This window comes from Gallus gallus, chromosome 1 (assembly GCF_016699485.2).
Source record: "Gallus gallus isolate bGalGal1 chromosome 1, bGalGal1.mat.broiler.GRCg7b, whole genome shotgun sequence".
Lineage (NCBI taxonomy): Eukaryota > Metazoa > Chordata > Aves > Galliformes > Phasianidae > Gallus > Gallus gallus.
In genome coordinates, this window is record NC_052532.1 from 40392820 (window position 1) to 40416595 (window position 23776).

Here is a 23776-nt window from a genome sequence, read left to right on the forward strand (position 1 = left end):
ACAAAAAATCATTTGGCGTAGAGTCACTATTTAACTGCATTAAGTACATATTTATAACAATATTTGTAATTGTAATTAATGATCATAAGCTATCAAATAACAACTAAACCAACCAAAACCTGTATAGAACATCATGCAAAAATATGAAAGCAGTTTATATTTTATAAACCTACCTGTAACATTTTAAATTTGTACTGGAAGATGATAAATAAAATATCAAAAAAGTAGAAATAATATTTAATTACATTTGAAGATGATTTACTCCAAATGCCACCTTTCATGACATTGGCTTATCACTAACCTGCTCTAAAATGTTCATTATGTCTGTTCATGAGGGAAGACAAATGGTCCATAAACAATACATTTCAGGCTACTGTAAATAATTTGTAGGATAGCCTGTAGATAACCTATTGTAAAAGCATGATAACTGTCATTATTACTGTAATTAGCTTAGATGAAATATTAAAATGACTTGATGTTGTATGGAAAATTCACAATTTAGCAAAGCTTTTATAGGGCTGACATTACTCTTACGGTCTAAATATAGAAGAGAATTGATAAGCTCTAAGTCTGTAACAGAGTAGCTAAATTCATGAATCATAACACTTAATAAATGTATTTCACAATGTACAATTATAGCTTAGCCTTAAGTGGAAATTTGAAAGTTACACAGAAAATTGTTTGTTATTTCTCTTTTGATGTGGTTCTTAACATAGCTACTATTAGTAAAGATACATGTTCATCTGTAATGCATAGTTATTCTCAGCCACATAATGACCTTTATCGTTACATGAATTAATAAGACATGAAAGAGCATAAACAGAGAGTAAACACACTGTAATTGTAATATGCAGCTATCAATCCAGGAACAATTTGGGTTTAATGTACTCTTTGCTTCAAACATGGTTCTCATATCCAGATTTGCAGCTGCAGCTGCTTATTATTTTACAATAATTGCATTATTTGACAAAAATAGTGAACATGCATATGATTAATGTCAGCACATGAAGAATTGTAATGACTACATGTAGTTCATGGAAGAAGGAGGGTATTTTTTTCCACAATTTATTTCAAGTGGTGGCTCATATTTATCAAAAGCAAATGAGTCATCTGATCTCTGTAGGGCTGACAACAGATATAGCTGATTTTTTAATAACTGGAAGCAGTCGAAAGTAACAGGCAGATTTGAAGAGGCCTCTTCATTGCAGTGTTCATAATAGAACTTAAATAGTTAATTGCTATCATAGAATCATAAAATCACTAAGGTTGGAAAAGACCCACAGGATCATCCAGTCCAACCACTCGCCCTTCACCATGGTTCTCGCTAAACCATGTCCGTCAACACAACATCCAAACATTCTTTGAACACCACCAGGGTCGGTGACTCCACCACCTCTCTGGGCAGCCCATTCCAGTGCCTGACCACCCTTTCACAGAAGTAGTATTTCCTAACGTCCAGCCTGAACCTTCCCTGGTGCAGCTTGAAGCCATTCCCTCTAGTCCTATCACTAGTCACCCGAGAGAAGAGGCTGACCCCCAGCTCACTACAACCTCCCTTCAGGTAGTTATAGAGAGCAATAAGGTCTCCCCTGAGCCTCCTCTTCTCTAGACTGAACAATCCCAGCTCCTTCAGCAGCTCCTCATAAGGCCTGTGCTCCAGACCCCTCACCAGCTTTGTTGCCCTCCTCTGGACATGCTCTAGGGCCTCAATGTCTTTCTTACAGTGAGGGGCCCAAAACTGGACACAGTACTCGAGGTGCGGCCTCACCAGTGCTGAGCACAGGGGGACAATTACTTCCCTGTTCCTGCTGGCCACACCATTTCTGATACAAGCCAGGATGCCATTGGCCTTCTTGGCCACCTGGGCACACTGCTGGCTCATGTTCAGTCTAGCGTCAATCAACACCCCCAGGTCCATTTCCTCCACACAGTCTTCCAGCCACTCTGCCCCAAGCCTGTAGCGTTGCCTGGGGTTATTGCGGCCAAAGTGCAGGACCCAGCATTTGGTCTTGTTGAATCCCATCCCATTGGCTTCAGCCCAGCTATCCAGCCTATCCAGATCCCTCTGTAGGGCCTCACTACCCCCAGGCAGATTGACACTTCCAGCCAGCTTGGTGTCATCTGCAAACTTACTGAGGGTGCACTCAATGTCCTCATCCAGATCATCAATAAAGATATTAAACAGGACAGGCCCCAGCACTGACATGAACAGAACAGAATTACCATGGCCATACCTTCCATAAGTTTGCAATTATCTATAGCTTAAGCTGACACTTACAGTAACAGTCTAGAATTACATAATGTTGCCAACTCATTTTTGACCTAACACTGAGTAAATTTATCATATGCATGCTCTAGTATCCTAAACAGATTATTTTGGACAGATGATCAGAAAGGAAAATTCTTAGAGTCTTGGTTGGAAAACAAAAGTGAGAAAAACTGGCTTTGAGGAGAAGAAAAATGATGGCAACACAGCATTCTTGATGTGGCAAAATTTTTCATGGCTAAAGGAATTATGTGTAAACTATAGCACAGAGAAAAATAAGGAACACAAGAACAAATAGTGTCCATCAGCAGCTCTTTTTTGAGTTATGGTAGACAATTTTGACAGAGAACCTGAAGTCAGCATGGACAGAAGAAAGATGGGAACCTTCTTAAGAAAAGAATACATTGACAAGAGGAGAAGAGCAGAGGCGAGGCGAGGCGAGGCGAGGCGAAGAGAAGAGAAGAGAAGAGAAGAGAAGAGAAGAGAAGAGAAGAGAAGAGAAGAGAAGAGAAGAGAAGAGAAGAGAAGAGAAGAGAAGAGAAGAGAAGAGAAGAGAAGAGAAGAGAAGAGAAGAGAAGAGAAGAGAAGAGAAGAGAAGAGAAGAGAAGAGAAGAGAAGAGAAGGCTTGGGGAGACTGCATTGCAGCCCTCCAATACTTGAAGGGAGAAGGAACAAGAGTGATTTTTCACACTGTCTTATAGTGATAGGACAAGGGGGAATGGCTTTAAACTAAAAGAGGGGAAATTTAGGTTAGGTGTTAGGAAAAATAATTTTACTCAGAGGATGGTAAGGCACTGGCACAGGTTGATCAGAGATGTTGTGGGTGCCCCATCCCTTGAGGTGTCCAAGGCCAGGTTGGATGGGATCCTGGGCAGATTGATGCGGTGGGTGCAATCCTGCCCATAGCAGGGAGGTTGGAACTAGAGGATGTTAAAGTCCCTTCTACCCAAGCCATTCTATGATTCTATGATAGGAGTGATGAGGAGAAAAAGAAAGTTAAACAGGGTTTTCATGTATAAGAAGAGAGTGGAGCAGTCTGGGACTATTAGAAACTCAGAATTTCTTAAAGGGTGAACATAAAGGAGTTTACGATGTGAGATGAACAGCAGAGCATCCTAGTCCTTTCTACAGCAGCTGCTTTTATACAATTATAAAACACTGTACTGATTTCTTATCATAATGTAGAAAGATGAGCTATTGACACAGCTAAGTGTCAAAGCACTCACGCAGAATTATTGCACTACTTGTGAATATTTCACTCTTTTTCTTATTGTAAGAACAATATTCCAGCTACTCAACTGGTTCATTTTTCTAGGAATCTCTGTGGTATTTTCCTTTCTGTCAGCTCTCAGAGTGCTCGACAGGGCATGCTGACATAGGTTCCTGTCTGACAGCAATTTCTTATTGTTGCTTTTCAACAAAAGTCAGGACTATTTCTCCACAAAATCTATGAATGCTTCTTATAGCAAATCCATGTTAGCTGACCACAGAGTATGACTAAGCCAGGTGTCCCTGTACTACAGTACTCCCAGCCATGCTGAAAGGGAAGAGTAACCAATCAACCCAAGAGTTAGAGAGCCTGCTGGCAAATCCTTGCTCCATCCTCTGCTGAAATAGTATTAAAAATGATATTTTAGCCATCTTTGCTTCAACTACATATGCACAGAATATACACATACAAATATTTTTTAAAAAAAGGAAAGGTAATAGATCTTCCCTATTTCCCTGAGAAGGGAAATGTAACTACAGTTATACAACTATGAAATGTTAGTTACTACAATGAAGGAGAAAGGGACATTTAAATACATTAAACTGTCATTGAAGAAAATGGTTTTCCAAGCAACACGGATATTAAGTGATTGAAGAAAATCACAGAATCTGGCTTGGGGTGGGGAGGGTGAATAGGGAACAATGAGGACTGCCACTTCTATTTATTTCAAGAATTACTATCTCATATATTTGTGAAGAACAAAACAAGATTTCATGTCAAAATATTACTGCAAAAATACTGATAATGAATTAAATTACAAGCGGTTTGTTAGAAACAGATTTAGGTGGTTTTGTATGTTTCAGTCACACACTGGCATTAACAACACATGCTGCTGAGCATTTTTTGCTCCCTCACGCTGTGTTGATCTGCTACAGTTGTCAAGTACTCACAGGGATAGGCAGCTTGCAGAGAGAAGATGAAGATCAACAGCAGAAAGCAGGACAGAATCACCCACGCATAATATCCAGTCATCGCTATGCTTTTCCTGCTGGAAAGCATAAGCTTGACAATGAATTATGAAATAATGTGACAATTGAATTTTGCTCTTATGCTGGGTAAGTTTTAGGATCCTCAAGATCCCAAGCTGATAATTTTACCATAGCTAAATGGGATGGATGTTTCTAGAGCTCTGACTTCATGAGCACAAAGGATGTTTAAAAATGATTATTTAAAGATTGAAAAATGCTTGACTGCTTATTTTGTGAAGGAATGAAGCAACTTTAAAATGTTAATTAGAACAAATTAAAAATAGAGACAACTATTAGAATCCAGTTTACTGTATTTCTCAGATAATTTCCAAAGCACTGTGAAATAGAAATGTATAATTAAATATCTTTGTATGATACCATGTACCTGTATCATACTAAACCATCATTACTACAGGGACACTGATTTGCAGGTGAAAAAGAAAAAAAGAAATTAAAGCATTCCTTTCTGTTTTTTTAGTGTGACTCATTAGAGTTTGTATTATTATAGGTTCTGAATTTTAATGAGCATAAAGTATTCTATCTTAACTCTCTTTGTTTTTTTGCAGAAAAACTGCAAAAAAAAAACAAAAAACATTGTTTACAGCAGGGTATCAAATGGAGAAAGGAAAGAATTGGGAGAGAGTGATGGAGAAAAGTAAATAATAGAATACAGGGAAATACAATATAGAAGAAAAAAGAATTCCTAAAATGAGATTGACTTGGCTTAAGGGGTTCCTTATGAGAACAGGGCAACCCACTATGAAGACAATGCTCTTTCAAGTTCAGCATCTCACCGACAAATGCAAAATGTAATTTCCTTTCAGTCTGCATTTGGAGCACACGTTATTTAGTGAATCTCCACCTCTGGTGCAAGCAAAGAAGAAAAGTAAACTAAGCAGATAAGGGGTTGCAGATTATCTCTAAACCCGGCCATAAAGTCAATCATTTTCCTCTGCATTGTTCAACAGTAGTAGAAGCCCATTTGCTCCTGTGGGAAATCAAATAGCTTTACTGTTAAACTACTGGTGATAATCTTTCTTTGAAAATAAAGTTATAGCCTAGCTGCAGCTTATGTTCCATGTTTGAATTTCTGTGCATTCAAGACAAAAAATAATCTCTTGATGCAACCCAGGGCACAGTTGGCTCTCTGGGCTGCAAGCGCACACTGCTGACACATGTTGAATCTTTCATCAACCAACACTCTCAAATCCTTCTCCTCAGGGCTGCTCTCAAGCCATTCTCCACCCAACCTGTATCTGTACTTGAGATTGCACCTACCTAGATGAAGGACCTTGCTCTTGGCCTCCTTAAACTTCATGAGGTTGACATGGGCCCACCTTTCAAGCCTGTCCAGGTCCCTCTGGATAGCATCCCTTTACTCTATATAGTAATTTCTTTGAAGGTATTTTTGTATATATTTTCAAAATCACATGCAATGATTTTACAGAGAGAGCCTGTTTGTCTTCCTGTCAGCAACATCACACTAACCAATACATACACATATGCTCCTGCATTTTTCATGTTGCTTCACGTACTGGCAGATTAAGTTGTCATCTAAGTTTGTGACATGAAAATATTTTTACTATAATATATGAGAAGTTAATTATAGTAGGCAGTAAAAATACATGTTTTAAAGCAAAAGTTTTCCAGGGAGATTTGTTTAAGAATTCTGCTAGAAGGACAGAGTAGGAACTCAAGTCTAGGGTAAGCTATAAAGTGTGGTCTTTTGGCACAGACCAAGAGTTTATGGGTCCCACAGGATGTTATTCTAGAACATTCTAATGCATTCTACTGTCAGGATCTGCTGCTGCAGCTTGGCCTGAAATGGCAAATTAGGTCTTGTAGCTTTCTGGGGGGGACACGGGCAAAAACTGTACAAAGCTGTTGCCACAAAATAAAGAAACACATGGGTATGGGTCTAGAACAAAGGAAAAACTACTAGAAATGTAAAAGGGAAGTAGAAAGCAAGAATTGGCTCGATATACTCAGAACCTGACAGATTTGCCACTTCAATTTATTCTGTTTAATCTCCAGTTTGAAGCAGTGATATTACAGGGAAATAAAAGGTTGCATTAAGAAAGTTCAAAATAGGAACCCAAGAATCTAGACCTAAGCTTCTTTAATTATAAGTAGTAGAAAATGCTACCTGGGAAAAAAGTGTTTGTACTGAGTCATGGTGGTGAGTGTGGCTATGCATGAGAGTGTCCCGGGGGCACAGCAAAGCTAGAGCTGCTTAGATGTGAATCATAGTGGGGTGGATGGAAAGAACTAGCTGGAGTCACTTTAGATGTTAGAAAAGACATTTTGATTACTCATTGCAAAAGTATTTCTGTGGCCTTCTAAATATTATTATTTGAATGTGAATCTCTAATAACAGAAAAAAAAATGTAGCAGCATTTCCTGACAAACTATTAATGCTGTTTTACATTAACAGCATAAATATCAGCTTGTAAAAGTGCTTCATTATGGATAATGACTTCTTGTTGGAAATCGCTTATCTAGTATGTCATGGAGATGATTGTATTCTGAAGACAACAGCTGTATACCTGGAATGGTGGTCTTCCCCCATAAACACAGTGTACAGGAGCCTGTAGAAGTCAACATGACTATTACAGTAGACTTCAGGAACTAACTTAGTATAGGGCAGCTAACAGCATGGCAAGAATATATACATGACACTATGGATGACAACATGTTAATGAAAATGCTGAAGGACAGTGTAAGACATCAGTCATGTCTGATTTTTTTCTTTCTCCTTCCTCATTAATTATTACTTATTTTAAAATTATAAATAATTTCCTCTTTTAAAATAAAGTAAAGTAAGTAAACTCATTACTTATCTTTATCTTCAGGTCTTCTTTACTCTTGCATTTCCTGCATTTCCTTTAAATTTTTTGTATACTACATCTTTTTATCTTCAATGCCTACCTTTGTAATCCTTATTAAGACAAATTAGTTGAGTATATTAGTTTAAACTGCAAGGACTTCTGGCAAGATCACCATACTTTGCAACTCATTAATTGGTATTAAGTTCTCCTGGAAAATCTCTTACTGAATTTTCTTTCACATAATATTAAAAGAACAATAATGGACAATAATTAAATTTCTTAGTTTTCAAAGAAAGTTCTATGACAGAGCTTAATTTGACTTGTAACTCAATTTGCTTTTCTCTCACAGTTGTTTGGTGTGCAACTATCTTTGACTACAGGGCTGTCATCGTATTTTTCTTTGAGCTACTTATTCTATCAGACCCATGGTAGGTATGGGTACAAACTTGGTTTTCAGTGGGCTCTGTAGTGAAATGGAAAAAACTTTCTGCTAGGTAGTTTTGTGTGCATTCTTATGATGAACTTATGATGACTGAGAAGAATACATTTAACTGTAGTACATGAACTATTTTTTTCTGTAAATAAAGGCAAATTTAGGTATTTTCTGTGGAAGAATGTGTATATGGAGATTACCAAATAGGTACAATTGTCTGGACATTTATCTTAACCATATCTTTGTCTTCCAAAGTTTATGCTAGAAATTAATACAAGTTATTCTTTGTTCTATGTTGACTTTACTAGTTTTCCTTTAAACATTCAAATAACTGATATATATAACAGTTACTGAAAATTTAAGCAGCTTTAGAAATATGTCAGAAATACATGGCTGAGATGGCTTGCCAACCTAAAGAATGCATTGCAACTCCCATGTTCTTCTTCATTAATTCTTCTTTTGTGGGAGCGATTTTGTATTGTTTAAATTATGAAAGAGTTTTATCTGTTTCCCATCACACTTCCCAATCTCAGCACATCTAAGACTTTTACATTAAATGTGATCATCTCTTCTTGCTCCTTTAAGCTAGCATGGAAGTAGATGAAGCACCACTTGCTCTTTGTAGACATCTGTATCACTTGTCCATCTTTAGATTTCTAGAGTTTGTGGCAGTCTAGTGCTATATCTGGCAGTAAAAAGGATGAAGGAAGACTGTCACAATTCTTTTGTCAAGTATCTTGCTAGATATCTTTCAGAATGCCAAACAGGTAACCAGGGAAAGATGTTATGTGAGTGTGTTAGTATAGTGAAAGGATGAAAGCAGGAAGAGTTGCCCAGAGCACAGAAGAATGCAATATGCATATGATAAAACATCTTTGGTGTTCAGCATCTGTTCTAGGAGGCACTATCATGGACTGTTCGTTGCAGACAGAATAATAGCTTTTGACTGAAGAAGAACATAGCAAACTTTGGGGTGAAATGTTATTCTCACTCAGCTGTATCACAAATGACATTTACTTCAAGGATCACAATGTCTGCATCTAGACTAAACAGCATAGTCACTGTGATACAAGTGGCTGCCTTCATCTCATCCTTATTCAGATCAAATTCAAGGCTCCTAGGTAAGCTGAATGTGCTGTACCGCTGCCCTTTGCCTTGAAAAGAGATGGAGATCTGTACATGCTACTTATATAGGGCTTGGGTCTTGGAAAGATGAGTTAGTCTCTTGCTTAAGAAAGCATTAAAACTGAATGTACATACCTTGCAATGTACAAAGTCTAACACACAGTCATTTTCTGCAGGTCTGTAGCATGGTAGATACATCATATTATTTAGATCTTGATAGATTTCATGTATTTATTTAAATACATTTTCAGGGAAGGCAAGGAGTTTTGTCTCCTACTTTATACATACACGATATCCAGAAAAGGTCTGCTGTACACTTACTCTCGTGTTGTTTCTTTCAGCCTTCAGTTCTGAAATCTCCTCCTCCTTTTCAAGCAGCTGTTCCCTACATGCATTTAATTCTTTTGTCAGTGCAGCAAATTCCTATGGAATAAAATTAAGTGTGAAGTTACACAAGATGTAAACACAAAATTAATCAAATCTACATGCATGTTAGGTTTTATATAATATTTAGAAACCAGCACAAAATAAAATAGCATATGTAAACATCAGCACTTGTCATAAGCTTTTAAAATAATGCATTTTTTTTTAATTGAAAAACCAACAAATTTCATAAAAAGCACCTATGCAAAACATTGGCAGAGTTTTAGAAACACGAGTAGGTCTGAGATGATGACAACGTCCCCCATACATAAATTATCAGAAGTAAAGCATAAGAAGAACATAACCCACCTATTCTGTAGCAAGAAGGACACTATAATTTCATGCATAATGAGGTTCAACACAGTGCATTTGCTTAGCAAGTTCTTTTGCCTTTCCATAATGCAGCTATTGTAATACAGCATGGGATAGAAAAGCTATGGAATTCATTGATCAAATTCTATCTGGTAGCAGATTAACACAAGCAATATGTGAACTAGTTAAAACAAAACAAAACAACAACAACAACAAAACACCACCCAAGTAGCTACCAAGTGGAGCTCTAATTTTTATTTGGTATTTAAATTTAACTATTAAAATGTATTTGGGCATCACAGTGAAAGACTCTAGCATTCATATTTGTTAGCTTAGCGTGAGTTTCCTAAGAAATAAAATGAAGCAAAATTTTAAGTTGCTCCTGATGTTGTGTTACAAATGCAACTAAACAATGATTGCAAAACAAATCTTTCGGCTACCAGAATTAGTATTAAAATATCTTGTTATTACCATTGCTTTTATGCTTCAAAAATACTTATAAAATTTTATGTATACCAATGGCAGTTGCAGATTTAACATTAAGTTCAGTAACTAGAAGGTTTCAATCCAATCCAAAGTGGCAAATTTTATCCATAAAACTGAAAAGATTCTGTGTCTCATGAAAACAGTGAGGCAAACAATGAAACGCATTTGAAATATGTAATCATGTGCATATGCACCGAAAAAAACGGTGTCCAGATGATAATTAATAGCTGTTAAAACCACTCATAAGCAGCCAGGATTAAAGTGCCATCGTTCCTAATTCCCCCAAGAAGAAAGGAGTTCAGGAAAACAAAAACATGTCTAGGTGGTTTATCAGCTGGTAGGATGAACCTGAGACTAAGTCTACTTCTTTAAGACAAAAGCTAGCAATGATCTCAAAAGAACTTGGTCTGCTGTCTCCCTTCAAGTTGTGGGAAGCAGCTTTTATCCAAACTGAAGTTTGGTTGGTGTTCTTAGACTCCTTCTGTTTTAATAAAATTTACAAATAGTTAATTGTATATTATAGATAATAATGATATTGTATTTTCAATAATATATATTTATAATAATGTTAAGAGTTCCTGTATTAGTTTTGGAAATGAGATTTAAAACTCTGCTTACTTTTCAAAAGTATTATTAATTTTGCCTATAGATCTTACTTTAGTAAGAAGTAGAAGCATTGTTCTGTCTAGAGTTTTGCATGAACTCTATTTGGGGTTGTAATTAATGCCACATACCAGATGAATATGTCATATTTAATATAAGCCAGTGATCTCGTCAGGTTGAATTAGAATTCAGAAGCAGGAAAACACATATGCACGTAGTCCTTATATAGTCTTATAAACTTTATAGTGCCACAGTGTGCAACTCTTGTTGCTAATATACACTGCTAATATTACTAGTATAAGTAGTATGATACTATCTCAATTTACCACTTTTAATTTCTTTGTATTGTTTTAGTTGGAATTCAAAGAGACTTCTGACGTATGCTTTAGCATCTGGATAGGTGACAGGTGGTGGAAGGGACAGTAAGGATCATCTGGTGACTTACAGTTCCAGTTACTAACTACTGCAAGGCAAAGCAGTCTGTGAACATGCTTTTCTTGTTTTGCTTGGAAACAGAGAAATATATGAGTTTATAAGATTGCATATTCTTTGATGTGCCAAGATAAGCTTAATACCAGCAGTATGATCGCTAATGCTTTGGCCAACATAATCTCAAATAATTCAGTATTTGAGTTTTACTATTTTGTTGAAGAGTATGGATTTTATTCTTCAAGGAATTTAAACTTTCCTTTGCTTAAAAATAAATCATTAAGCAAAATTTTGCTCCCAGAGTTCGATACTTAACCATTTCCTCTCAGCCTCCAAATATCTTCAGCCTATACCCACAATATTAACCTCTGGTTTGGCTGGGCTGCGTGTATGCAGTACCTTAGACTTTTTCCTTCAGTTGCTGACACAGCTCCTTCACACCTTTTAATTACTCAGTTGCTGCTGTTCTCTGAAATTCCTTTGTTACAGTAAGAGAATTTTCAAGGTCACCTCCTCATACCTGTGGATCTAAAGTGGTCACATTGCTCTTTTTAACTGAAGCACCAGTGGCTGCTCCTGAATCAAGAGCTTTAGCTTCTCAGCTCTGAACAAGGATAGTATTTTTCTCGGTGTTTGTTTTGTGTTTTACAGGGAAAGTCTCAAAGTAAAAATTGAGTTTGCCCTAGAGCTTTACAAATTACTTCTGTCATGTTTGCTTTGACAAATTAACAACCGCGACAAAAGCTCACAATAACTTGCTTTTCAATTCATGTTACCATAACTACAAGTGAAACCCATTTTAGGTATGTCCTCCCTTTCAGCCCAAGGTATTGCTGAGATATGCCGCTATAATGCTCCAGAGAACATGGTTCTCCCACAGGTTAGAAACAAAGCAAAACATATTTTTGTTTTACCCAGTTATGTAATAAACAGCACGTGATGATAACGACCTCCGCTCTTGCAATTCCCCCTGATGTACATAGGGATCAAGGGAATACTGTCATCTGGAATTACTGTTCACAGCCGAAATCTTGCATGGTCAGTCATACTTTGCGGGCCCCGAAGGTGGGATCTGTTGCATAACTAATGTGACTTGACATGTACAACCACACTCTTAAAGCTTATGTAGAAGTTGTTGGGATATAAAGCTAATTAAGAAATAAAGAGAATCAAAATGATGAAAATTACACAGTAGATTGCACTGCTCTTATATTACAAAATGGTAACAAGACACTAGCTTTTTTTTCCTTGGGAAACAACTAAGGAACGTATTTGTTTGTCATCTGAATAAACAAAATCTTGGGGCCTATTTTATCTGCTGCTTCCCTTATTGTCTTAATACTTGGGCTATAACACTCAGTCTGACTGAAAAGTAGCTGACTCAAAATGACAGCCGTTCACTTATCCCATGCATATCTTTGAAGAGAGGGCAGAAGCCTCAAAAGCAAATTCAATGGAAATTTGTGACCACTGAAAGGACAATTTAGCGTTACAAATCTGAAAGTCAAGGACTTCCCCTGGCATAGCAGATGAGATGCAGAGCACAGGCTTGAGGGTGCCCAGGAGAGGGGGGACCACAGGGACAGGCAGGCTGACAGTGCTGCCAGATGTGCTGGCAGCAGGGCTGTGCAGGGAGACATGCCACAGCATCCTTACCATTACATATCTGTCTCTAGGGGTGGCTGAACAAATGCTGCTTTCTCTGCTTATTGTTCCCAGGAAAGGTTTACAAGGTTCATTTTTTCATGGACTAATACACATAAAACCTATATAACAATCCTCCTAGGTGAGAGCATGCCAGAGAAATGTGACTTCAGAGCTGCAACACTTGATTGTTCAGCTTGCAAGTATAGTCCAGTAGAGAGAGTTGAACTCAAATGAAAATGCAAACAGCCTCTCATCATACATACTCCTAATGAAAGAGTGAACCAATTTTGTAAGCCCCTCCCTCACCCAACCTCCCTAAAAAAGAAAAAGAAAGAAAGAAAGAAAAAAGAAGAAAAACAAAATTCAGTTTCAGAGAGGATGGGGTGTATTCAGCTTATAGCCTGTTCCTCTGGAACTGCCTTCTTTGAATCACAGTTCATTTCAGGATGAAAGAATGAACTAATCTCTGCACAGAGAAAGAATGGTTAGGCTTTGTAATTTTTGTCTTGCATTTAACACTATCTATGTAGACAGAGTTTCCTTCCTGCAAATTTAGAGGTAAGTCATTTAACAAGAGAAATTATGATCTGCGACATTTCTCTGGGAGTTTTAGCTTCTCATTTATTATGTTTTAATTCAATTCAGTTTTCTTAAATTGTACCTTCACCACTACTACCACAGAAATTTCAATCTTATTGACAGCGATTAGTAAGACAAAAGACTATGAAGTTCTGGATGAAAATCACCCTTTATCTTACTACAGAAGAGCCATAATAACAGCCCTTGATCCTAGATTAGATTGAATGTTACATTTCAGTATTTGGGTTTAGTGTCAATCATCTGAAATGTGGAAATGGCCACAGCATATCGAATGAGTGAATCTCTAATATGAATTCTGAATTACTTTGTTTAACTCACACCACTGGTTCAGATTAAGAAGGTGGGGTGTTATCCGGTCTTAGCCACTAACATGCTTCAAACTATACAGGGATTACCAGTGTGTGTTTGGTTTATTTAGTGGCCTGCAAGATATCAAGCATGTGAGAAGTGTGATTAAATGTGACAGTGTGAGAGACTATTAATTCACAGAGAGAAATGAAGAAGAGGAGATTCCCGTTTCCTAAGAGAGAAAATTAACTCAGTAACAGAGGGGGATTGTGAACCCACACTCCATTTTTTTCAGAACTGTGGGCATTCTCTGAGATTCTGAAGTATGCAGACACTTTCCCACACAGAAGTACACAATCAGTGCTCCTTGGAAGAAATTAAAAACAAAACAAAACAAACAAACAAACAAACAAACAAAAACACCTTTTCAGTGGTTTAGAGCCAATGTTAACATCTAGAAGAACAAATAATGCTAACACTTTTACTGAACAGAAAATGGGATGAGAACTGTTACATAGTTCTCCATCAAGAAATAATTCCTCCTTTAAATACTCCATTGAAACTACATTATATTTTTAACTAACTCTTGCAAATGTTTACTTATAAAACCATTTCTTTCTGGGTAGAAGAAACTATCTCATACTAATACAGCCCCTCTTTGGATGGCCTACTATTGTGAATGAAGTATTTACTGTTATCATTCTGGTCCCAAATTAAAACAGATGTAATTGGATATTCCAAGCAAAAATAAAATCCCACTTCTCCTTTATTACTTAAAAAATAACGCATATATTTTTCTTCTACAAAGCTCCAGAAAAGAATAAGAGAGAGCAAAGGATTATAATAAATGTACGTCTCACTAAGGCCCTTGAACATACCAAATTAGTTCAGATACATATGTAAATTTTGGTTTAGCTTTGCAGCACATGTAACCTAGATTTTTTAAAAAATGTTATCTAATTTCAATAACTATATCATCTTACTTTTGAGATTTTCTGAAGCACGAGTAACTCAAAAGTATTCTAAAATATATTTCAAGTCATCCAAAAAGAAACTTATTTGATAGCTATTTAAATATTAGTTCAACTGACAGTACTTCGAGATAAAGATAATGGGAAGAACATACAACTGTCAGGACTTGTGGTGTATTATGCCTGACTTTCCTGCTGTAGGACACACTTGCCATGGAAAGATGCATTTCTACAGATTTTTGAAGCCAAAGTGGATCTCCCTAGCAATGTGAGCATCATGGCAATTGTTTTTTATACGCTTTGCTTCTTACTGATGTGAATACTGAAGCACAGAGGATCTATAACCAAATTAAACAGCTATTGAGTTATTATTATTATTGAAGGATGGGGTAAAACATCACTGATTTGTAAATATTACGATGGGTAACTTTAAATATCTTGTATGATATAGATATTATAGGATGGAAATACAGACTGGATTGCAGTGTGCTTTAATTACTTCTATTTCAGAATGTTATACCACACGTAGTGTATTTTGTAGAAATATTAGTCATGTAAGATACTACATCAACATGCTTTTCAGAAGTGTTGTTAATTGGAGTTGTAGCGAATCTTGCTTCAAGTCATGCTACTGGAGTTCGGAAGTGAATCAGCTGTATAATAAAGGAGATTATACTATCAGCTAAATCCATTCAATAACTGCTTTATTCCACAGATACTCATACTCATTTCTTCTAATATAGTTCTGATATAGTTATGCTGCAGACTATATTATGAAGGAGAAGAGACAGCTAACTGCGACAAAAGGAGGACCAACAGGTGGGGAGCCCTGCCCACGTGTCAGCGTAACGTAAGTTTTAACACTGAAGTTATTTAGAAGAATGTGTCTTGATGATTAAATCTTGTTCTGCATCAAAACTGATGACAATTTACTATTCCACAGTAACAATTTCATCATCTATGCAATAAAGAGTAAAATAACAGATTATGACCAAACCATAAAATAATTTTCTAAGGGACTGATGTTAAAGGAAAATGGGATTAACTTTATTCCATCTGATGAGAAGAATATTTTTCCAGATATTAAAATATTAAATATGTGAAATGGTTCCAGAGAAACAGCATAAGCAAAGAATAAATTTCTGTATTAATTACATGACTACCCATTGCCAGCAGTTTAATTTTATGCTTGTAATCCTTTTTTTTTTTTTTTTTAATTAAAATAAACACAGAATTATAAAGGAAATCTCCCTACCTAACATGTTACTGAAGTACTGAAGTACTTTACAGACTGTACAATGGCTTCTGCATATAAACACATACATACAACTCTCAATTAGAAGGCAGATTGAGGTCAGTACATGGCCTTAAGAAATAACCTAAAATAAATCCTGACAGAGGGAATATATAAAGGCTGACTGTAAGATGCAGCACACACTTACCAGTAAACAGAACAGCCCTTCTCTTATAATGTTGGTAAGTAATCTTATTTTGTTGCCAAACCCAGCTTACAAGTCTGGTTGATTTTTAGTACGTTTGATGCACAGTTCAAACTCAACTTTCTTAGCTTTGACTTCTTTCCTGGCACAGCATCTTGTTTTCTTCCAGGCAAACATGACAAAACACAGAGTGACCTTTACTTCTCCCTCATTTTAGGGAACATACACTGTTATGACACTTGTCTTCTTCTCTTCATCCTCAGCATTTTCTCTGGGTAAATCTTATCCCTGATCACTAATTCAGCTATTAATAATAGGTCAGCAAGTCTGCTATTCTGATTAAGAACACATCCTTCCTTTCACAGCAAAATTGTACTTTTCCCTTTTCATAGCACATTAAATGAGGCTCAATCATTTAATATTTTAAGTATACTTAATTTTTTTTTTAAAGTCACTTTATAAAATCAAGTCACAAATATTTGATGTTTTGTTGTTTTCCACTGTCTCCCATTTTTTCATGAAGTTGCTCACGCTGGAAAAAATTGTATGTAAAAAAAAGAGGGAGGAGAAAACACGCACTTAATTCTGTTATTTTGAATAGCACTCAAAAAACTTTTGAATATTAGACATAGTTTAACAAATAACTCTTTAAGTTAAAAAATTCAAATTCCTATTTTTTTATCAGACTAAAGAATTGTCAAAGAAAAATATGAGAATCAAGTCTAGTAATTGACCTCATGAATCAACAGATCTCTTTACCAAAACCATATTTGACCTTTTCCTTTCACAAATAGATGCAGTCATCCTCCTGCAAGTCTGTCTGATTCTTGAGTATGTCAGATTTTCAATGTGAGTTTTACCTCACCTCATTTCTGTTGCATGTTGGAAAAAACTTTATATTCAAGTTGATCATTGAAGATGAACACAGAAGAAGGTACATTTAGGATGTGACTGAACCAACATGCTTTTGGGTTGGACAAAGCCTAACAACTTAGAATTCTTTATATTTCTAACTGGGGCTTCTGTTCAGTGAATTGAACAAACAGCCTCATCTGCCCTAGAGATATTTGTTCCTGGTCAGACTGGTCCTAGTCTAAGCTTACTCGAAAGAAGTGAAAAAAATCCCAGTTTTAGATATCATGGACCACTTCACAGATGGTATCGCTGGTGACAATCACCTTTAAAAAAATTCTAGGAATTATGGAGTAGTAGTAATTATTCCACTCTTACAGATGCTAGTATCCAAGTGGAGCAGTAGGAGGCAGTTTGACTCTTGCAGGAGATAACAATACAATTGACCAGTCAGGATGAGTATCAGGAAGCCCAAATTAGAATATAATGAGCTTTTATGTCTCACCTCAAAGAATGAAATTGGAATAATGGTATTTGGAAGATATTTCTGCTTTTGAGACTATGACAATTGTCATGGAGTTATCTAGATCAATCTAGATAAATCTATGGCCATGACAGGGGGGCAGTAGGCCTGTGGGCCCCTTGGCTCCCGAAAATGGGAAGGGAAAAGGGAAGGGGGTAGGGGAACGGGAGCTGGGCTCAGAGAGGGAAAAACTCTTTAAGTACCCTGCTGTACATGATGTTATGATGTGGAATACCAATAGCAAAATTACAAAACCATGACACAATTAACATATATCGTTTCACTAATGTGAATTCTACTGGTTGATCATTTAAGTTACATGACTACAGTATATATTTAGTTTTATGATGGGACTGCATTTACACGTAACTCTTGGTGTCTCTATTGGAGTTAATTTAAGCCATAGATTTCATTAATCTGCTTTTTATTTGATAAGAAATGTAAGATACAAAGTTTTTGTTTCTTAGTAATGTTTTATCAATCATTACATTAAATCTTATACTGATTTACTAGCTCTACAGTTGGTCCAAACAGGTATTTAATATCCAAGAAGTACAAATATTTACCTTAAGAAGGAATTCCAATTTTGCTCTTTCCAGCAATCTGTAATGGAACATTTGCTTTTTTTACACACATTGAGAGTAACATTAAAATTTATTCAAACATTGTTTACACTGTATACAATGTAAAAAAATTATTAACAATGAATTTTCATTTGGTCAATATTACTACGACAGGCTTTTAAAACTTCAATAGAGAAAACAAGATAATTGGTTGCAGATGTTCTTCATGAAGAAGTATTATGTGTTGGTAATTATTGACACAGACATTGTCCTGAGGAAAAACATACAATGTACAGATGTACAGAACACCAAATTAAGGTATGCTATATTTTATATCACGAACTGCGCAATCAACAAATCTATCAATAGCCTCTGTTCCTCACTAATAAAACAACTTGATATTACGTTAACATTCAGACATTAACAATGTCATCCCTATGCTATCACCTATTATTAAAGCCTCAAGATCTTTTTAATAAGAATATAGGATAATTGAAGCAAAATACATAGCAGCATTTCAACTCTGAAAATGCAGTGAGTAAATATCTTTTTTCTCTTTCTGAAGAGAAGAGTTGATAGTCCTTTAGTTTATAAAATATGATTATGATTGAAAAAATAAATATTATCCTAAAGGCCTTTATTAATTTTGAGTCAGCAAAAATAATTTAGTTCTCTTCATTCAAGAAAAATGGGACACTAAATAATAAGTTTCTGTTTATTGACATTTTCACTGGTGTTCATCCACATGCTGTGTTCATGAATGGAAATAATTTATAAATTATATCTTCAATTCATAGCATACTCATGGGCTATGAGACGCAGTTCTAGAGCTCTGAAGGACTCTGGTGATTGCAGTCAATAAATAAAGAAGAAATTTACATAAAAATAATGGCAAATTAGCTATAAACTTCTGAGCTGCCTACTGGATGGATGGCCCAGAGGCTGATATTGCTCAGAGCCTAAGCAGTTTGTCCACATCTTTTTGTTTAGCTCTTCAGGCACAGAATCACAGAATCATAGAATCATTTTGATTGGAAAAGATCTTCAAAATCATCAAGTACAAACACTTAACACTCTCAAGGCTAAGAATAAACCATGTCCCTAAATGTCATAGCCACACACCTTTTAAATTACCTACAGGAATTACAACTCTATCACTTCCCTAAGTAGACCCTTCCAAAGCTTGGAAAAAATTATTCCTAAGATCCAATCTAAATCTCACCTGATACAGGAAACTTGAGGCCACTTCTTTTTGTCCTATCCCTTGTCATCTAAGAAAAGGATGGCAGGTGCAGCTCTCCTCTCCCACTGCCAGCATTTTGCCAGTAAAGGCAGGCTAGTGGGAAGGCTTAAGTCAGTGGTGCGTAGCCCATGCTGACTGCTCCCACCTCCTGCCCTCGCTCTTGCCAGGAGATTTCAGCCAGGCATCAGGAGTGGAGTGGGATGCAAAATCAGGGACATGAGCTGCATCTGGCCCAACTAGAACATGCTGCTGCTGTCTTCCCAGGAACTTCAGGCTCTTCTGTCCTCTTTTCCCACACAGGGCTTCCCTGGCCCCTTCACCATGCTGCTTCCTCTGTGCTGTTATGGGGGATAGGGTGGCTGCCTGGGCCTTCCAAGGGCCTGACCTGGCCTCTCTCTCTCATCAAGGAGCTCAGGCTGGAACTGTCATCCCACATACAAACGTTACGGGAGGAATTTGGCAACAGGGCCCATCTCCCCTCTCATCTCACAACGGCACTGTCAAGAGTGGCTACCCAAGAGCTCCCAGAACAGGAGATTTAAGGAGATGCCTGGCTTTCACCATTTTCCCAAACTCCACTTTCATTGCCCCACAGCATAGACCCCAGCCTGACCTGGGAGCTTCTGACCCTGTTGGCTCTAAGCAATCAATGGACATGACCAGGCAATGGATTGTGACTAAATAGCCCTCACTGCTTATCCTGGGTTGCTGGCTCAGCCTGGCTCATTCCTGCTGAGCACATCTGCAAGGCTTGGAGGTTGAGAGGGTTCTGTGCACTGTGCCATGCTTGGGGACTCTCAACGTCTATCCCTGTGGCATCATTTCTGTTCTTTTGTGTAAATGGCCTTTCCTAAAATAATCAATAGAAAGCATTATCCTCCTTTGCCTGTCAGCCAGATCAGCATAAGGGAAGTGCATATGTGGCTATAAGAGTGTAGAAATCAAACAACCATCAAAATGAACTTTGAAGAGAGTAAAGATCTTGAGCTAGCTTCTGCCTGTATTCCTTCCTGCTGTCTGGAGACATTCAGAGTAGCGATGGTGAACACACAGAAACTGGCAGTAGAAATCACATTTCAACTGTACATTGCAATTGCTATGTTGTGCTTGTCCTATGATTTCAATATATTGCTGGATCACTTTTCTAAATCAAAATCCTATGTACAGTTAAACATCTTCAAATAAGTAAATTTGATATTAGCCATTAAACTTTCCCTGTGTGGAATACCTAAATGAACATGGTCACATAGTATTGGCTCTGAAAGCCTGAGAACTCAGCAGTAGAAATTCAATAGCTTTCACAGATTTCTTCACTTCTTTAGAAACTGAAGGCATTACGCAGGCATCAGTGGAAAATGTTAATTTATGTTCAGGCTCTACTAAAATGACAAGCCACATAACTACATTATGGATACAGTCAGAGTTTCAAACCATATGAATAAAACTACTATTCTGAGGGACTGTGAAATGTTTCCAGAAGTTTCAACTGCATTGTCAAACCTCTTTGGAGTAACAACATGTGAATGACTCAGACTCAAAAGCTTTTTCCATGAATTGAATTTTTGTTGAGTTGAAATAGGTTTCTATGGTAGCAGTAATGCAATAAATGATTCCCTATGGCTTAAAAGTTCCAGGCAGCAGCAATGCCTCTAGCACCTACTGCACTATTTTCAGTCACAAAAAGAATTCATGCAGGGACCCAGATGACAATGTACCTCATTAGCTACGCTCTCCATCAGATCTGTCGAAGTGGCAAGGCTAACCAGGTCTGAAAGTTAGTCCCTCACAGTATTAAATCTGGCCAAACTAGTCTTATCTAGGTAGGATTCCTCTATTCTGACTTAGAAGTCTGAATTTATGCCACTCTCAAAAGTCAACCAGACTTACAAGTCTAAACTAGTAAATGTTATTCACAGAATCACAGAATGGCTTGGGCTGGAAGAGACCTCAAGGATCATGAAGCTCCAACCCCCCCACCACAGGCAGGGCCACCAACCTCCACATTTAATACTAGACCAGGCTGCCCATGGCCCCATCCAACCTGGCCTCCAGGATGGGGCATTCACAAGCTCTCTGGGCAGCTTCATCCAGCAGCTCCTAGTAAAGAATTTATTCAAAGGGACAAGATCTAAACTTTCACAATTTGTCAAATAGAACTGATGCTTTTATGTCTTCTGAAAATGTTAAAAAACAAATACATAATCCTATGCTTTGGAAATTTTGCCATCAGCAGTGTAATGCATTGAAACACTTTCACATTAAGTTAAGTTCAAATACGTGGGTCATCATCTCTGACTGACCCAAGTGAAAGTAACATAAAACTTCCCATTCAGTCCTTATGCCCTAAAATGCCATACACACAACACATTTATTTCACATTTAATCATTTTTTTAATTTCTACCCGTATGACTAGAAACTATACCTGAGGCCTAAAATTTCATTATATTGCATGGTATAAAAGGAGAGAAGAATATGGTTTATCTCTGAAGGAACTTACTGCCTAAGAATAAAATAGGAAGCTGTAAATTGCTAGGGACAAGTCAGAGATAATGTGACAACCTGACAGATAATTGGCCTCAGCTACATACTGCATAATCATTTTCCTGATAAAACAACAGAAAAGAGAAAATACAGACATCTCTGACACATGGGTTGACAAACAGGCAGTAATTCAGAACAGCTGAAGTATACACTTTCATATGGTAGATGGGTCTGTATTGAGTATGCTCACCCTCCATGCTTTTATTGCTATCTCTTCCTTTAGAGAGTCTTGGGTGAGCAGCATGGGCCATATTACCTTTTGGCATCAGCTCACTTTTCAGTTAGAGCTCTTATTTCTATTCTTTCGCATCTTTGTGTAGAAACAACATCATGATTGTAAATAAAGGAGGTATATTGCTCCTTTTTCTGATTAACAGCAAGCTTTTTTTATAGCAAAACTGACTAGCTTTGAAAGTTGTATTAAATTGTAATGAGAAAGCAAACAAAATAATGTCAGAAATCTGAATAATAACTGAGACTGAAGGGAATTACTGGTGCTGCCCTGGCAACTATGCCTCCTACTTTATTGCGTTGGCCCACAACCTCAGAGGTGGATGTTGGTGGCATGGCAGTAGAGGCTGAACCTTCCCACAAATATTTCATTACCTTTTGTTACCACGAGACAGACGGCAGCAGAGGGGCACTCTGACAAAGTGGCATCTGATGTGGAAGTACATATGGAGCAAAGGTACGTCACTAAATTCCTCCATGCAGAAAAGATGGATCCCACTGACATTCACTGATGCTTGCTGAACATTTTTTGGAGACCAAAAAGTGCACAGAGGAATTCAATGACACACCTTGGCTTCATATGCACCCCCGTGTCAGATGCTATTTTATCAGACTGGCACAGCATTTTATCTGTGGCACAGCAACAAAACTGGAAGAGCTGAGAGAGGTGCAAATGTGTTAGAAAATCAAAATAAGGGAAGACTCTCGGTTTTCCATTACTCCAGGGACAGCATACCCGAGAGTTAGATTTAGAGGCAAATGGACAGCTGCAGTCATGTCATTTATGACAAATAAAATTGTTCTAAATAGCCAGGCAGGTAAATCACATATTGATTAACTTTATCTAATAATAAATAATACCTCCTGAGAAACTGCATCTTTTCAAAGACAGTGTTTAAGGGTATAGCTATCAATCATAATTGATTCATCCTCAAGATAAGTATTGATTCTTATGCAATATTTTAAAACCAACTTAGTTCAAAAAATGGTTAGTTCTGTGTCTATTTTCTTTAAATAGAAAGATCAGAGAAACTGTTTATGGAACAACAACAACAAAAACTATTACAAAGTTTAAGACTGATACTTGAAAAAGATAACTAATATAAGTACAGTAGTGGTTCCTAACAAAGAATCATTAATAATACTTGCCTGAAAATGAAAAACTAAAACTTTCTGAAACTACGTGGAAATATTAAACTCTTTTTGTGTGACAGTAAGAAAAATCAGACTTTCTAGTATAAATTTGGACTAATAATATTTCAGTAAATTTCAAATTATGTTGCTCTAGCAAAAGTAGTAGATCAAAGAGAGAAAGTGTCTGATTTTCACCTGATGAAACTGAGCAAAATATACTGAAGTCAATAGTAAAGTACTTTAATTCACCATTAGACCATTTTAAGAGCTACTTCTGTGAGTTTTGAAATCCAGCAAATCCTTTTTCCACGCAAGTTATTTTTATACCTTTGATAATACTGTAAAATGGAAACAAGTTCTGATTGTATCCTTGTAATCTACTCAAATAGATAGTTGCTCTTCTGTAAGGATTATGTCCTTCAGGGGGCCCAGAACGAGCTCATGTCAAGATATTAAGACCTTACCAGAGAAAATCATTCACCTAACATATGTCCCATATCTAAATGTGCTTCACAGTAGTCTCAGATGATTCTTTTTCAATTATCTCATGCAGCCACTCAAAGCAAATCTATATCATCTCTTCCTCAAATACAGTACTAG

The 23776-nt window shown here is 36.9% G+C and overlaps 1 protein-coding gene across 21 annotated transcripts in view; it reads right to left on the reverse strand.

Moving 5' to 3' along the window:
* Window positions 1–23776, reverse strand: part of PPFIA2 (PTPRF interacting protein alpha 2) — a 301624-nt gene that overhangs the window by 100566 nt on the left and 177282 nt on the right. For all 21 annotated transcript variants that reach the window (XM_040667681.2, XM_040667694.2, XM_040667691.2 and 18 more), the window contains one exon: window positions 9212–9313. In XM_040667681.2, coding sequence (XP_040523615.1) covers window positions 9212–9313 — 102 coding nt within the window. The remainder of the gene's footprint in view (window positions 1–9211; window positions 9314–23776) is intronic.